The sequence below is a fragment of the Hippopotamus amphibius genome, chromosome 13 (genome assembly GCF_030028045.1).
Source record: "Hippopotamus amphibius kiboko isolate mHipAmp2 chromosome 13, mHipAmp2.hap2, whole genome shotgun sequence".
Taxonomy (NCBI): domain Eukaryota; kingdom Metazoa; phylum Chordata; class Mammalia; order Artiodactyla; family Hippopotamidae; genus Hippopotamus; species Hippopotamus amphibius.
In genome coordinates this window covers 45,618,656-45,635,480 of record NC_080198.1, presented here as the reverse complement: position 1 = coordinate 45,635,480, position 16,825 = coordinate 45,618,656, and the positions used below count along the sequence as shown (strand labels likewise).

Sequence of the window (16,825 nt, the reverse complement as noted above, 5' to 3'; positions counted from 1 at the left end):
TGGAGGTATACTTCCGTTGTACCCCATCAGGAGGCATTGATGGTAGGTTGTCCCTTGTGTGGGGCTGCCTTGTTAGATCACATGATCGACCAGGTGACAGACAGTTTGCAAAGGTTCTTTTTAACTTTGTGTTGAATAGGTTATCTGGTAGATACTTGGAGACTATCCTGTTCCCGATAGATGGTAGCTCTTTAAAAATAGTTTGTAATCGTCTGTTGCTGGCATATAGGAATGCTGTTGGTTGTTGTGTCTTTTACCCAGAAACTCTGCTGAATTCTCCTATTATTCCCCCCCTCTTTTTTTTGGATTTTATTGGGTTTTCTGTGTAGACAGTTATTTCAGCTACAAATAAATAATGGCTAGGGACTTCCTTGGCAGTCCAGTGGTTAAGACTCCATGCTCCCAATGCAGCGGGCACAGATTGGATCCCTGGTCAGGGAACTAAGATCCTGCATGCTGCGTGGTGTGGCCAAAAAAAAAAGAAAAATCGCTATTTTCTTACTTTTATTTTATTGAACTATAGTTGATCTACAGTGCTGTGTTAGTCTCTGCTGTACAGCAAAGTGATTCAGTTATATACACATATTCTTTTTCATATTGGCTGCATTGGATCTTCGTTGCTGTGTGTGGGCTTTCTTTTTTCTTTTTTTTAAATAAATAAATTTATTTATTTATTTATTTATTTATTGGCTGTGTTGGGTCCTTGTTGCTGTATACCAGGTTTCCCTAGTTGTGGGGAGTAGGGGCTACCCTTCATTGTGGTACTCGGGGCTTCTCATTGCGGTGGCTTCTCTTGTTTCGGAGCACAAGCTCTAGATGTGTGGGCTTCAGTAGTTGTGGCACATGGGCTCAATAGTTGTGGCTCACAGGCTCTAGAGCACCGGCTCAGTAGTTATGGCACACAGACTTAGTTGCTCCTCAGCATGTGGGATCTTCCCGGCCTAGGGCTCGAACCCATGTCCCCTGCATTGACAGGCAGATTCTTAACCACTGTGCCACCAGGGAAATCCTGTGTGCGGGCTTTCTGTAGTGCGGCGGCCGAGCGGCAGCTACTCTTCATTGCAGTGTGCGGGCTTCTGACTGCAGTGGCTTCTCTTGTTGGGGAGCACAGGCTCTAGGTGCTTGGGCTTCAGTAGTTGCAGCGTGTGGGCTCAGTAATTGTGGCATGCGGGCTTAGTTGCTCCGAGGCATGTGGGATCTTTCCAGCCCAGGGATTGAACCCGTGTCCCCTGCATTGGCAGGTGGATCCGTAACCACTGCACCACCAGGGAAGTCCCCATATTCTTTTCTATTGTAGTTTATCACAAGGTATTGAATATGGTTCCCTGTGCTACACAGTAGGAGCTTGTTGTTTATGCATCCTATATGTAATTGTTTGCGTCTGCTAATACCAACTTCAGTCCTTCCCTTCCCCACCCACCTTACTAATGGCCATTTTCTTTCTTCCTTCACCCTTATACTTTTTATTATTTGTTTGGCTCACTAACATATTTAATACAATTTGGACAGAAGTAGTTATAACAGGAATCTTTATCTTGTTCCTCATTTTTTTTTTTTTCTGACCATCGAGTATTATGTTTGTTCTGTGTTTTTGGTAGGTAACTTTGTAATCAGTTTGAGAATGTTTTGGGGTGTTTTTCTCTTCCTTATTTGGGAAGAGTTTTAATTGTGAATGATGTTGAATTTTATCAAAAAAAATTTGTTTTTGCTTCTATTGCAATCACTGTATTATCTCCTTTAATATTTTCATTTAATTCATGTTTCCCAATGGAACACTATGTTTGCGTTTAGTTGATTAATTTCACTTGTTCAATATTTTTTTATCTACAGTGTTGTATTGAATATACTAATATTCTGTTTAGGGTTTGTGCCATTTGCTAGTAATTTCCTTTCCCAGTCACTGGGATAGGGTCCCTGTGTTATTTATCGTGGAATCTCTGTTGCTGACACAGAGCCTGGCATTCAGCGGGCACTCAGTAGAATGCTGAATGAAGAACAGTGTTAGGAAGAGAGCAGCCCAGCCCCTGCTGTCTGTGTGCTGCTCGTTGCCCTCACCCTGTACTTTCTCCTCCTCACACACTCAGCCTGGGGAACTCTGAGATGTGATGTTTCTCTAGGGCTGGTGCAAGGAGCCAGGGGGATCCATCCCCTGGAGCCTGAAACTTTGTGTTCGTATGTGTAATAAATTAGATACATAAAATTTTTTATTTCACTGAACTATTATAGAATTATTAATAACTGCTTTGTTTTTATTTTTTTAATTTAAAAATTTTTTTAATATTTGATAGATTTATTAAATAAAATAACATTTGTAAATATAAGCTGAAAGCTTATGATTAATAGGGTTTTTTTTTTTTTATTTAGGGTTTTTTTTTTTTAAGAACTTTTATTGAGATACAGTTAACAGACAATAAACAGCATATATTTAGAGTGTACAATTTGGTATCCCAATCTCCCAGTTCATCCCCCCCAACCCTTCCCGCTTTCCCCACTTGGTGTCCATGTGTTTGTTCTCTACATCTGTGTCTCTATTTCTGCCTTGCATTTCCTCTTTCATAGTTGTTAGCATTTGCCTTATGTATTGAGGTGCTCCTATATTGGGTGCATATATATTTATAATTGTTATTTCCTCTTCTTGGATGGATCCCGTGATCTTTATATAATGTCCTTTCTTGTCTCTTGTAACATTTTTTATTTGAAAGTCTGTTTTATCTGATGTGACTATTGCTACTCCAGCTTTCTTTTGATTTTCATTTGCATGGAATATCTTTTTCCATCCCCTCACTTTCCGTCTGTATGTGTCCCTAGGTCTGAAGTGGGTCTCTTGGAGACAGCATATATATGGGTCTTGTTTTTGTATCCATTCAGCCAGTCTGTGTCTTTTGGTTGGTGCATTTAGTCCATTTACATTCAAGGTAATTATCGATATGTATGTTCCTAGTACCATTTTCTTAATTGTTTTGTTTTTGTTTCTGTAGGTCCTTTTCTTCTCTTATGTTTCCCGCTTAGAGAATTTCCTTTAGCATTTGTTGTAGGGCTGGTTTAGTGGTGCTGAATTCTCTTAGCTGTTGCTTGTCTGTAAAGCTTTGATGTCTCCGTCAAATCTGAATGAGATCCTTGCTGGGTAGAGTATTCTTGGTTGTAGGTTCTTCCCTTTCATCACTTGAAATATATCATGCTACTCCCTTCTGGCTTGCAGAGTTTCTGCTGAGAAATCAGCTGTTACCTTTATGGAAGTTCCCTTGTATGTTATTTGTCATTTTTCCCTTATTGCTTTTAATAACTTTTCTCTGTCTTTAATTTTTGTCAGTTTGACTTCTATATGTCTTGGTGTATTTCTCCTTAGGTTTATCCTGCCTGGGACTCTGCGCTTCCTGGACTTGGGTAGCTATTTCCTTTCCCATGTTAGGGAGGTTTTCAACTATAATCTCTTCCAGTATTTTCTCAGGTCCTTTCTCTCTCTCTTCTTCTTCTGGGACCCCTATAATGCAAATGTTGGTGCATTTAACATTGTCCCAGAGGTTTCTTAGGCTGCCTTCAGTTCTTTTCATTCTTTTTTCCTTATTCTTTTCTGCATCAGTGATTTTTACCATTCTGTCTTCCAGGTCACTTATTTGCCCTTCTGCCTCAGTTAATGTGCTATTGGTTCCTTCTAGTGTATTTTTCATTTCAGTTATTGTGTTGCATTTCTGTTTGTTTGTTCTTTAATTCTTCTAGGTCTTTGGTAAACTTTTTGATCTTTGCATCCAGTCTTTTTTCAAAGTCCTGGATCCTCTTCACCATCATTATTCTGAATTCTTTTTCCAGAAGGGTGCCTATCTCCTCTTCATTTAGTTGTTTTTCTGGGGTTTTATCCTGTCCCTTCATCTGGTACAAAGTCCTCTGCTTTTTCATTTTCTCTATCTTTCTGTGGCTGTGGTTTTCAGTTCCAGAAGACGAAATACTGCTGATACTGCTTGATACTGCTGTCTGCTCTCTTGTGGAGGAAGCTATCTAGGAGGCTTGTGGGTGCTTCCTGATGGGAGGGGCTGATGGTGGGTAGGGCTGGGTGGGCAGAGCTCAGTAAGACTTTAATCCGATTTGGTGGGCAGAGCTCAGTAAAACTTTAATCCGCTTGTCTGCCAATGGGTGGGGCTGTGTTCCCACCCTGGTGGTCGTTTGGCCTGAGGCTACTTAGCACGGGAGCTTACAGGCTGTTTGGTGCGGCTAATGGTGGACTCTGGGAGGGTTCACGCCAATGAGCATTTCCCTGCTGCCAGTGCCCCTGTTTCCTTGGTGAGCCACAGCTGCCCCCCACCTCTGCAGGCAACCCTCCAACACCAGCAGGTAGGTCTAGTTCAGTCTCCTATGGGGTCACTGCTCCTTCCCCCTGTGTCCTGGTGAGCACACTTTTTTGTGTGCCCTCCAGGAGTGGAGTCTCCATTTCCCCCAGTCCTGTGGAGGTCCTGCAATCAAATCCCACTGGCTTTCAAAGTCTGATTCTCTGGGCATTCCTCCTCCCGTTGCTGGATCCCCAGGTTGGGAAGCCTGACGTGGGGCTCAGAACTCGCAGTGTAGTGGGTGGACTTTTGCAGTATAACTGTTCTCCAGTTTGTGAGACACCCACCCAGCATTTATGGGATTTGATTTTAACATGATTGCGCCCCTCCTACCGTCTCATTGCGGCTTCTCCTTTGTCTCTGGATGTGGGGTGTCTTTTTTGGTGAGTTCCAGTGTCTTTCTGTCAGTGATTGTTCAACATCAATAACTGCTTTGTTTTTAAAGTTTGTAAGTAGGTTCTTAGAATCATTGTAGCAAGTTGGTCTTTTCTAACTTGTAGCTAATGGGGTAGAGTGTGTCTTTGATAATGTATTTTTTAGTATGTGATTGTTTACTTTGTTAAAAATGCATTTTTTTCCTTCTTGCTGTTGGATTCTATCCCTGGTTTGCTGAATTCACTGACCCCAAGTGCTCAGAAGTGTAAAAGTACTGATAGTCTTGTGAGATGGGAACACAGAATGTGGGCTGCACTGCTGTGCAGGGAAGGGGCTCCCTGGGTGCTGGATGCCAGAAAGTCCTGGAAGACCTTTGCGTGGCTTCTGGAGGCTGCCCAGAGGTGCATCTGAGAGAAACTGTATATACATCTCTGCAGAGGCTCAACCTTTTATTTTTATGAGCTGAAAAAACACAATTTTGAAAGCTGAGCATAGGCTATCAGGATTTCTTAAGATCGAATTATGGTAAAAATGGCTTGATTGCTAAGATTTTCACTCTTTCCCAACAGTTGATTTCTTCACTCTTCAGAGAAATAAATCGATGCTATATTGCTGGGCATATTTAAAAACCACATCTGTATGCTGCAACACAACATAAGGAAATTCTTTCTAGAGCCAAATGCAGCCAGAGTTGTTTAGAAACTGCTCACCACTGAATCCCCAGCTGAGCGTCAACCTGGCAGCTCCCAAAAAGCACGTGTTTGGCATTACTCGTTGGCAAGCCTTGCAAACAGCCAGTGAAACTCACTCAAAATCCCTGGGTTCATACTTCATCCAGATATCCAGAGCATCTAGAGGAAGCACTTCCTGCCACCCCCAGTCCTCTGCAATTATGTTTGAGTATTTGCTATTTTAGTAAAATATAACATAAGACACTGACTAGAAGTAGAACCTGACTTATACTAAAGCTCTCAGCTACTGAGCCTGATATGCATATCTTGGTGAAAGACTGACTCAGATGCAGTAATGATAATTACTACAATTATTAATTTAAAATATTCATGTCTCATATTGCTTTAGAATATTGCGATGAGTATTTTTCTTAAACTGAAATTGCCATTGCCATGTGCCCAGGATGATCACGTGAGCGCCTAGAGATGCGGGGAGTGGGCACGTGCGGCTCCCTCACTGACTGCTCCGCCATGCAGCGCACAACTCAGCCCCTCTCAGGTCAGGATGAGAGCAGCAGGCCTCTCTCGGGAGGGATCTGGGCGGCAGGCCGCTGGGTCCTGGCGAGGAGTGGTGATGTCACTCAGGCAACAAGTCAGAGTCACCAGTGCCCAGGCATCCTACTTCAGTGCAGGTGCCTTTTTCCAGTTATTAAAGGTCATTAAATAATTTCACCACTTACTGTTTATATCTCTCACCTACAAATCAAGGGTATATAATGACTTTTACTTCTTTCTTCCTTTGGACTAAACCTTTTAAAACATATCAGAAAGGTTTTTAAATATAGTTTCAGAGGGATTTCTTCATGCTTCCCTGGCTTCCCCATTTTCTGCTGTGGACTCCTTTTTTTTTTTTTAACTTCTTTGATATGTCTGCTACTTCTGGTAGGGTGGTTCTGGGGAGCTTCCTTGCTACTAACAGCTTTTTTTTTTTTTTTTTCACTTTTTAAAAAGTTGAGATAATATTTCACATACCATAAAATTAAACATTTTAGAATGTACAATTTAGAGGTTTTTTTAGTAAATTCACAAGGTGGTACAATCATCACCACTATCTAATTCCAGAACATTGTCATCATCCCCCCCCCAACCCCTCCCCCCCCATACGCATTGGCAGCAACACCCTCCCCCATCTGGCAACCGCTAATCTACACTAGTCTGTTATTGTGCATTTACCTATTCTCTGCATTTCATATAAATGAAAGCATGTAATATGTGGCCTTTTTTGTCTGGCTTCTTTCACTGAACATAATGCTTTCCAGGTTTATTCATGCTGTAGCATGTATCAGCACTCCATTCCTGTTTTTCGGTTGAATAATATTCCACTGTATGCATATACTGCATTTTGTTTATCTGCTCATCAGCTGGTAGACATTTAGATTGTTTCCACTTTTTTGACTATTATGAATAATGCTATTGTGAACATTTTTGTACAAGTTTTTATACAAACATGTGTTGCCATATGCTAGGTCATATATTAACTCCGTGTTTAACTTTTTAAGGAACTGCCAGACCGTTTTCAAAAGCAGTTGGTACCATTCTACATTCCAACCAACCACATATGAGGGCCCCATTTTTTGTCACATCCTCACGTGTTTGTTTTTGTTTTTGTTTTAATGATAGCTATCCCAGTAGGTGTAAAATAGTATTTCATTGTGGGTTCAACTTAAATTTTCTTAATTCCTAAATATATTGATCATCTTTCATGTGCTTTTTGGTCATTCTTTCTCTTCTTTGGAGAAATATATATTCATATTCTTTGCCTATTTTTAAATTGGGTTATCTGCTTTTTTGTTATTGAGTTGCAAGAGTTCTTCATATATTCTGAATATAAATGTCTTATCAGATATATGATTTGCAAGTATTTCTTCCCATTCTGTGGGTTATCTTTTTACTTTCTTAACAGTGTCCTTTGACCCACAAAAGTTTTAAATTTTGGTGAAGTCCAGTTTCTCTCTTTTTTTGTAACTTGTGCTTTTGTTGTCATATCTGAGAAAACCATTGCCTAATCCAAGTTCAGGAAGATTTACTCCTCTGTTGTTTGTTGAGTGTTTTTATCATGAAAGGGTGTTGGGCTTTGTTTTTCCTGTGTCTATGGAGGTGATTAAATATACTTAAACATGCATACTTGTATACCAATAAAACTATTCTGTCAATGTGGTGCATTACATTGATATTTATATGTTGAACCAATCTTACAGCCCTGGGATAAATCCCACTTGATTACAGTGCACAGTCATTTTACTCTGCTGCTGGATCCAGCTTGCTAGTATTTTGTTGAGGGTTTTTGTATCTTATTCAGGGGTATTGGTCTATAGTCTTCTTGCGATGTTTTTGTCTGGTTTGTGTATTAAGGTTGTGCTGGCTTCATAGAATGAGTTGGGAAGTGTTTCTTCCTCTTGTTCCTTTTGGAAGACTGAAAAATTGGTATTAATTCTTCTAGTGTTTGGTAGAATTCACAAGTGAACTGTCTGGACCTGGGTTTTTCTTCGTGCAAACTTTTTGATTGCTAACAATCTTTTTACTTGTTATAGGCCTTTTTAGAGGTTCTGTTTCTTCTTGAGTCACTTTTGATAGTTTGTGTTATTCTAAGAATTTATCCATTTCATCAAGGTTATTTAATGTTATTTTTGGCATATACTTGTTGTCATGTCCCAGGTCTTGAATGAGTCCCTGGGACAGGCTACCAGGTAAGGGTCCTTGGCTTCACACAGGAATGAATTCAAGAGCAAGCCATAGTAAAGTGAAAGCAGGCTTATTTAGAGAGATACACACTCCATAGAAAGAGTGTGGGCTGTCTTAAGGTGAGAGCAGCCCCTAGGTGTGGGAGTGGTTTGTTTTTATGGGCTGAATAATTTCACAGGCTAACAAGTAGGAGGAATGTTCTAACTATCTTGGAGAAGGGGTGGGGATTTCTATGAGTTGAGCCACCACCCACTTTTTGGCCTTTTATGATTGGCCTCAGAACTGTCATGGCGCCTGTGGGCCTGTTGTTTAGTGTATTGTGATGTATTACAATGAGTGCATGATGAGGCTCAGGGTCTACCGGAAGTCAGATCTTCTGCCATCTTGGGCCTTGTAGGTTCTAACCGGTTTTTCTGGTATCCTCTTCTTAATGGTTGTGCCATTCTTCTAATGGTTGTGCCCTGCCCCCTTCCTTCCTGTCTCAAATTGTTAATAGTATTTCCTTGTAGCTCTTCCTCTTCCCCTTACTGACCCTAAAGGTCAGTAATAATGCCCCCTCTTTCATTCCCGATTTTAATAATTTGAGTCTTTCTTTTCTTCTGGCTCAGTCTAGGTAATGGTTTGCCTTTTTTGTTGATCATTTCAAAAAACTGACTTTTGGTTTCATTGCTCTTCTTTGTTGTTTTTCTATTCTCTATTTTATTTATTCCACTTTAATCTTTATTTATTTCCTTCTGCTTGCTTTAGGTTTAGTTTACTTGTTTTTCTAGTTTCTTAAGATGAAAATTTCAGTTTTTTAAAGATTTTTCTTCTTTTTTAACAAAGGCATTTACAGCCATAAATTTCCCTGTGAGCACTGCTTTCACTGTATCTCATAAGTTTTGGCATGTTTCATTCACCTCAAGGTATTTACTAATTTTTCTTGTGATTTCTTCTTTAACTTGTTGGTTTTTTTAGGAGTATGTTGCTCAGTGTTCATATAGTATGTGAATTTCCGAAATTTCCTTTTGTTATTGATTTCCAGCTTTATTCCATTGTGGTCAGAGAAGATACTTTTGTCAACCTAAAAAAAATGCACAATGTGAGAGTTGCGAGTTGAGTTTATTTGGGGCAAAATTAGGACTGCAACCCTGGAGACAGCATCCCAGATAGCTCTGAGAAACTGTTCCAGAGAGGCAGGGGGAAGATTAGTATATATGTATTCTTGGTAAAGGGGGAGTACATGCAATCAAACACATTTTTTTTGTGGGGGGTTTCTGCTAATCACGAGGAGTAGACATCACCATGTAGGGCTTTAGTGCTTTCCTAGATATGAGGCGATGCAAGGGTTGGGCTCATAAAATCAGCTTCTGAAAACATCTAACTATCTGAAGACCTGTTCCACCCATCCTCCAAAGCACAGAGGGCCTCATTCCTGGTCTCCACCCTGAATTCCCTTCAGGGGATGTGGAAGGTCAGTAGCCACAGCAACACAAAGTGATTTAATTCTTGTACAGGCAGATGGCAAGTTCCAACGTGTAGTTGACCCTTTGTATGATTTTTAAGCCTTATAGATTTGTTGAGAAGTGTTTCATGGCCTAACATATCTATCCTGAAAAATGTTCCATGTACCCTTGAGAAGAATGAGTGTTCTGCTGTTGTATTGAGTGTTTATAGATGTCGGTTAGGCCTTTGTTGTTGTGTTAGGGCCTGCCTTTGACACTAAGCCAGGAAATATAAAATTCTGCCTTAGCATTCACCTTCTGCTTGTGCAAAGCCTCAAGGTTGGTCAAAGGTGAGATCTTAGACCTTTCTCAGATCTTCCCTGAGTTTATGTGTGATCCTCTGCAAGCGCCTAATCTTCTCCATTCCCAGTAAAATGTCAGAGCTTTGCAAACCCTCATGCATATCTCATTCTTCAGCTGTTTCTTTTAGGCTCCTGGCTAGTCTGTTGTTTGCCCCAGCTGCTGCCCATAACCTTAGGCAGACTGATGTTAAAACGTTTAATTAACATCCCTGGGGGAGAAGCCTTCAGCACCAGGAAGACTCTGTGAGGTTAAATAGAGACAAGCCTCTTGAGTGGGATCTTCTAGAGCCAGGTCAGATAATGATTTCCCTTTGGGGATGAGGCTTTCAGAGATCTGTGGCCCCACTCTCCTCCTCTGGCACGGGAATGCATGCTGTTATTTTTCGAGGCTGCTGCAGAACTGGGGAGCCAGATGTGAAACTAGAGTAAGTTAAAATGCCACAAGATTGAGCTGTTACTCTTGACTAAATGCTGCCCCGATTGCTGCAAGCCTTAAGTTAATTTCCAGAGTACTGAAAATGTTGATTTTGACAGATTTTGTCATTTGTTGTTATTGTTTGCTTTTATGGAGGGGCAAACCCCTGGAGGTTCTTACTGTGCCATTTTCACTGGCATCACCACCATCATTTTTTTAATGGAAGGTCAGGGGCTGAGACTCTGGGGTACCCATGATGTGAAGGCACCATCATGTAAGATTTCTAATAATGATACTGGATCATTTCTTTTTATTTGGTTAGGGGCAAGCTTCTTTAGCTTTGCTCTTATTTACCTTAGGGAAAAAAATGTAATAATTCAATGATTTGACATGATATGAGCAGCTAAATCTTTTTTTATTCTTTATTCAGGCACTTTAATATAAAGTTATCTTTGAATTTAAGTAAATTCTGTTGTTGAGAAGAAGGAGTTGGGAGAAAGTCAGATTTTTTTTTGGTTAGACGCTCATGCCTCGAATAGTATTGCAAAAGACTTTTCTTATTAAGTGATACTAAAACAATGCCTGTTTTCTTGTTTACATTTTCAGGGCACCTTCGATGATTACTTGGAGTTATTCCTTCAGTTTGGTTATGTGAGCCTTTTCTCTTGTGTTTACCCACTGGCAGCTGCCTTCGCTGTGCTAAATAATCTCACCGAAGTTAATTCAGATGCCTTAAAAATGTGCAGGGTCCTCAAACGCCCGTTCTCAGAACCTTCAGCCAGTATTGGTGTGTGGCAGGTAATTATATGAGAGAAAATTATTTCTTTAAAAAAAATAACAAAATGAGGCACTAGGATTAAAAAAAAAAGCTCTATGGAGAGATTTGGGAAAACTGGATTTTATACTTGCTGTGCCACAAACTAGCTGTGCAACTTCAGATGGTCATTAACTTCTCTGGGTCTTGCTTTTCTTGTTTTTAAAATTGGGGGTGGGCATAAGCTATAATCACCACAACTCCTTTCAGATGTGAAACTTTGACAATTTTCCTGGAGAGTAGTCAGCTGTCCCTTGCCCACTGGGTAATAATGAGGCCCTCCCCGCTGCAGTGTCAGTGGAGGACACATGGGGAGCCTGGACTTCCACTTCCTCTCCTACCTGGCAGTAATGAGATTCCCTTTCAGGTCCCTGCTCGGGTAGTCTCAGAGAAAGCCCAGTGGAGAGGCAGGACTTTTACTACCACTCAAGAGGTCATGTGAGTGTGCAAAGAAGGCACTTGGACCCATCCAGCAAAGCAGGTATCAGTGGTAGTCTAGTGGGAAGCCAGAACTCTGGCCCCACTCCCCAACTTGAGTGTCATTGGTGGCCAAGCAGAGGACCTGGACTTCTGCCTCTACCTGCTAGTGACAAGATATTGTCCCCTCTTCCCCTGCTGGAGTGGTATCAGAGGAACCAACTAAAACAAAAGGTTATATAAAATCTAGAGTGTTATAATACCTAAAGTATCAAGGTTTTTATTAAAAAATTACCCATTATGTCAAGAACCAAGATGATACCAAACTGAATGAAAAAAAGGCAATCAGCAGATACCACCACCAAGATGACACAATCGTTGGAAATACTAAACAAAGATTTTAAAGCAACCACAGTAAAAATGCTTCAACAAGTAATTACAAACACACCTAAAACAGATGAAAAAATAGAAAGAATTAGAATGTCTCAGCAAAGAAATAGATATAAAAAAGAAACAAATGGACATTTTAGAAGTTGAAAGTATAATAAAAAGGTCAGTAAATGGGTGCAGTAGCAGAATGGAATGGATAAAGAAAAGAAGCAGAAACTGGAAAACAGAACAATAGAAATTACCTGATCTGAACAACAGAGAGAAAATAGACTGAAGAAGTAATATAGCCTCAGAGACCTGTGTGACTGCAACAACAACAACAACAAAATCTAACATTTCTGTTTTGGGAATCCCAGAAGGAAAGGGGGAGGAAGGAAGGACTGAAAAGGCACTTGAAGTAATAATGGCCAAAACTTTTCGAATTTGGCAAGAGACCGAAAACTATAGGTTCAGGAAGCCAAGTGAACCCCAAAGAAAGAAGTTATTGCCAAAACACATCATAATTAAACATCTGAAAACTAAAGACAAAGAATCTTGAAAGCACTAAGAGAGAAATGACATCTTACCTATAGGAGAAAAACTATTAGAATGACAGCTAGTTTCTCATGGAGGCCAGGAGAAAGTGGCACAGTGTTTTCCAGGGTCTTAAAAGTATTGTCAATACAGAATCCTTTATTCAGAGAAAAGATACTTTGGGAATGAAGGGGAAATCAAGACATTCTCAAATGAAAGAAAAGTTAAGAGAATTTTTTGCTAACAGACCTATCCTGAAAGAATGGCTAAAAGATCTGTAAGCTGAGGAAATGATGAAGAGAGAAATCTGGAAATGTTAGGAAGCAAAAACATGGTAAATAAAAACACAAGTAAGAACAATACATTTTCCTTCTCCTCCTAAGTCTTTGAAGTTGTGTTTGACAGTTGAAACAAAAAAATACAACACTATTTAATGGTTCTAAGTATATGCAGAGAAAATATTAAGATAATTGTATTATAAATGGGGACTGATAAAGGGAGGTAAGATTTCTGTACTTCACTAAATCTAAATGATACAAGTAGACTAAATATATACATATATATATGCACACTTACAAAATAATATATATATGTGTGTGTATGTGTATATATAGAGCAACCTCTAAAAAGCTATATTATTTAAAAGATACACTCAAAAAGTAGTTAAATCAAAATGTAGTACAAAAAAATGTTGAGGTAAACTACAGTTAGACAAGAAAAAGGAAAGCAGAGAAATTAAAAAACAGAAAATGAAGAAATGGCAGACTTAAGTCAATATTTTGATTACAAAAGACATCAATCAAAGACAAAGATTGGCATAATGTATTAAAATGCATAACTCAACTATATGCCATCTACAAGAAACTCAATTTAAACATGAGATAAGCAGGTGGAAAGTAAAAGGATAGAAAAAATATATGTGGAAAAATTAATTGAAAGGAAGGAGGAGTGGTTATATTAATATCATATAGAGTAGACTTCTGGGCAAAGAAAATGACCAGAAAGGAACATAGAAAGGAGCATTCTATGATGATAAAAGGGTCATATTATCAAGATGACATGGAAATCTTCATGTATATTCAGCAAACAACGAAGCTGTAAAATATGTGAACTAAAAATATAGAATTAAAAGGAGAACTAGAGAAGTCCACAATTATAGTTGGAGACTTCAACACCTCTTTCTCAACAATTGGCAGAACACTGGATAAAAAATCCTCAAGTTTGTAGAAGAATTCAACAACACCATCAAATAACAGAATCTAATCCATGTTATAGAGCATTCTACTCAACAACAGTAGAATGTACTTTCTTTTCAAGAGTTTACAGAACATGCAACAATATGGATCACCCCCTGGGACATAAAGCAAACTTCAAAGTTTTTAAGAATTGAAATTATACACAATATGCTTTCTGACCACAATGGAACCAAACTAGAAATCAGTCACAGAAAGATGACAGGCAAATCTCCGAACACTTGAAAGCTAAACAGCACATTTGTAAATAATCTTCAGTCAAAGAGAAAGTGTGACATGAAGTCAAAAGATACATAGAACTGATTGAAAATGAGAATACAGCATATCAAACTTTTGGGGATACAACTAAAGCAGTGCTGGCGGGGAAATTTGCAGCACTAAATGCATATACTGGAAAAGAGGAAGCCTCAAATCAGTCATCTAAGCTCCTACTGAAGAAACTAGAAACAAAGAACAAAATAAATGCAGAAGAAGCAGAAAGAAGGAAATAATAATGATAAGAATACAAATGAATGAAACTGAAAACAGGAAAATAATATAGAAGATCAATGAAACAAACAATTGATCCTTTGAAAAGATCAATACAATTGACAAACCTCTAACAAGATTAATAAAAAAGATGAGACAAATAATCAGTATAAAAATGAAATGGCAGGTACCACTACAGACCCTGCAGACTTCAAAAGGATAATAAGAGAATATTATGAACAACTCTGCATACATAATTTTGACAACTTGGATGAAATGGACCCATTCCTCCAACAATATGAACCACCACAACTCACCCAATATGAAGTAGATAATTCGGGTATCCCTGCAACTATAAGAAAATTGAATGTGCGACTTAAAATTCCCAAAAAAGAATTATCCTGGTCCAAATGGTTTTACTGGCACATTCTAACATTTAAAGAAGAATTAACACCAATTTTACACAATTTCTTCCAGAAAACAGAGGAGGAGGGAATATTTTCCAGTTCACTTTATGCAGTTAGTATCAGTGTGGTACCAAAACAAGACAGAGTATAAAAGAAGAAAATGATAAACTAATGTCTGTTGTGAATAAATACCCAAAACAGCTTAACAAAATATTAACAAATAGAATTTAGCAGTATATGAAAATAATTATACACCATGACAAGTGGGATTTAGTCCAGGGATGCAGGCCTAGTGTAATATTCAAAATCAACCAATGTAATCCACCATATTAATAATCCAAAGGAGAAAGATTGCATGATGATATCAATCAATACATATAAGGCATTTGGCAAAATCTAACATTCATTTTTAAAACTCTCAGAAAAATAGGAATAGAGGGATATTACTTCAACTTGATAAGGAACATCTATTTAAAAAAAACTTAAAGCTAACATCATACTTGGTGAAAAATTTAATGCTTTCTTTTTAGAATCAGAAACAATGCAAGGATGTCCACTGTCACTACTCTTATTCAATATAGTACTAGGGATTCTAACTAGCATAGTAAGGCCAGTGATGTCTCTAGTTTACCCACTAGCTAACCACAGGTACATGAGCAAGCCCAGTCAAGGTCAGCTAGACCAGAAAAATTGCATAGGTGAGCACAGCCTAAATTGTACACCTGCAGAATCATGAGCTATATAAATGGTTGTTTTAAGCCAGAGAGTTTGGGATGATTTGTTACACAGCAATAGCTAACTAATATAGGAGGACTCAGTTCTGTTTAAAACTGAGTCTAAATATATCAGTTCTCCTTTAGTTTACAAATTAATTAGCCTACAAATTAGCTTGTAGATGTAGCACTATCCCAGTGGAAGTTTACTAAGATCCCACGTGCCATGGGGCAACTAAGCCCACATGCCACAACTACAGAGCTTGTATGTCTCAACTAGAGAGCCCGTGTGCCATGAACTACAGAGCCCACGTGCCCTGGAGCCTGTGTGCCACAACTAGAGAAGAGAAAATCAGCACGCCACAACTAGAGGGAAGCCCCTGTTTTGTAACAAAGAGCCTGCACGCCACAACGAAAGATCCCGCATGCCTCAACAAAGACCCAACACAGCCAAAAATAAATAAATACATATTTTTTAAAGTCCAGAAATTCAGTATGTGATATAGGTGAAATCTCAATTCAGTGGATAAAATCATTGACTATCCACTAATAGTATTGGGATAATTAAGTCTCCAAAGTTAGGGGAGGGAGGAAGTTTGCTCTTCAATAGTTAAGAGGAAAAACAGTAAGACACAGAATGGGAGAAATGTTCACGATACGTGTGTCTGCCAAAGAACTACTATTCAGATTATATGAAGGACTCCTACAACTCAATAATAAGACAATTAAATGAAAACATGGACAAAGGATTTGAAGAAATGCTTCACCAAAGAGTATATGCAAGTGGCCTATGAGCTCATGAAAAGTTTTAGAATTATCTACCAGGGAAATGCACATGAAAACCACAATGCAATAGCACTGTATATGTGTTTTAAAATGAAGAAGACTGATGATGCCAAGTGTTGGCAATGATGTGTAGTAACTGGAACTCTCATACATTGCTGACAAGGATGTACTATATTGGTCTCTTTGCAAAACTAGATTGCAGTTTGTGAAAAGTTCAACATCTACCTTGCCACCCAGCACTTCTACTCTTAGAAATCCAGGGGATATGAAAGAATATGTCCATAGAAAGACTGCACAGGAGTGTCCATACTAACTTTACTCACAATAGTCTGAAACTGGAAACAACCCAACTTTCTGTCAATAGGTAAATTGGTAAAAAAAATAGTTATTGTATATTCATAAAAGGGAATACTACTCAGCAGTAAAAAAGGAATAAATTACTGATAACATACAATTTCAAAATCAGTATGCTGCTAAACCAAGATGGCGGAGGAGTAGGAGGATGTGGAGTACATCTCTCTCCACAGATGCATCAAGAATACATCTACAAATGGAATAATTCTCAGAACACTGGCTGAACACTAGCAGAAGACCTTGGACACTGGAAGAGATGAGAAAGATCCCTGCATTACCAGGTAGAATGAAAGAAAGAAGGGAAAAAGAAGAGAGGAAGCGGCATGGGATCTATGCAGTTGGGTGGCGGGGGGTGGGGTGGGGTGGAGCTGAAGCAGAGGAGAGTTTCCTGCATGCAGGAAG

The 16,825-nt window shown here is 39.0% G+C and overlaps 1 protein-coding gene across 1 annotated transcript in view; it reads left to right on the top strand.

The window, feature by feature from the left end:
* The window catches only part of ANO10 (anoctamin 10), a 238,280-nt gene that overhangs the window by 37,551 nt on the left and 183,904 nt on the right, over positions 1 to 16,825 (top strand). The window contains exon 10 of the mRNA XM_057705975.1: positions 10,915 to 11,106. Within this exon, the coding sequence (XP_057561958.1) occupies positions 10,915 to 11,106 (192 nt within the window). The remainder of the gene's footprint in view (positions 1 to 10,914; positions 11,107 to 16,825) is intronic.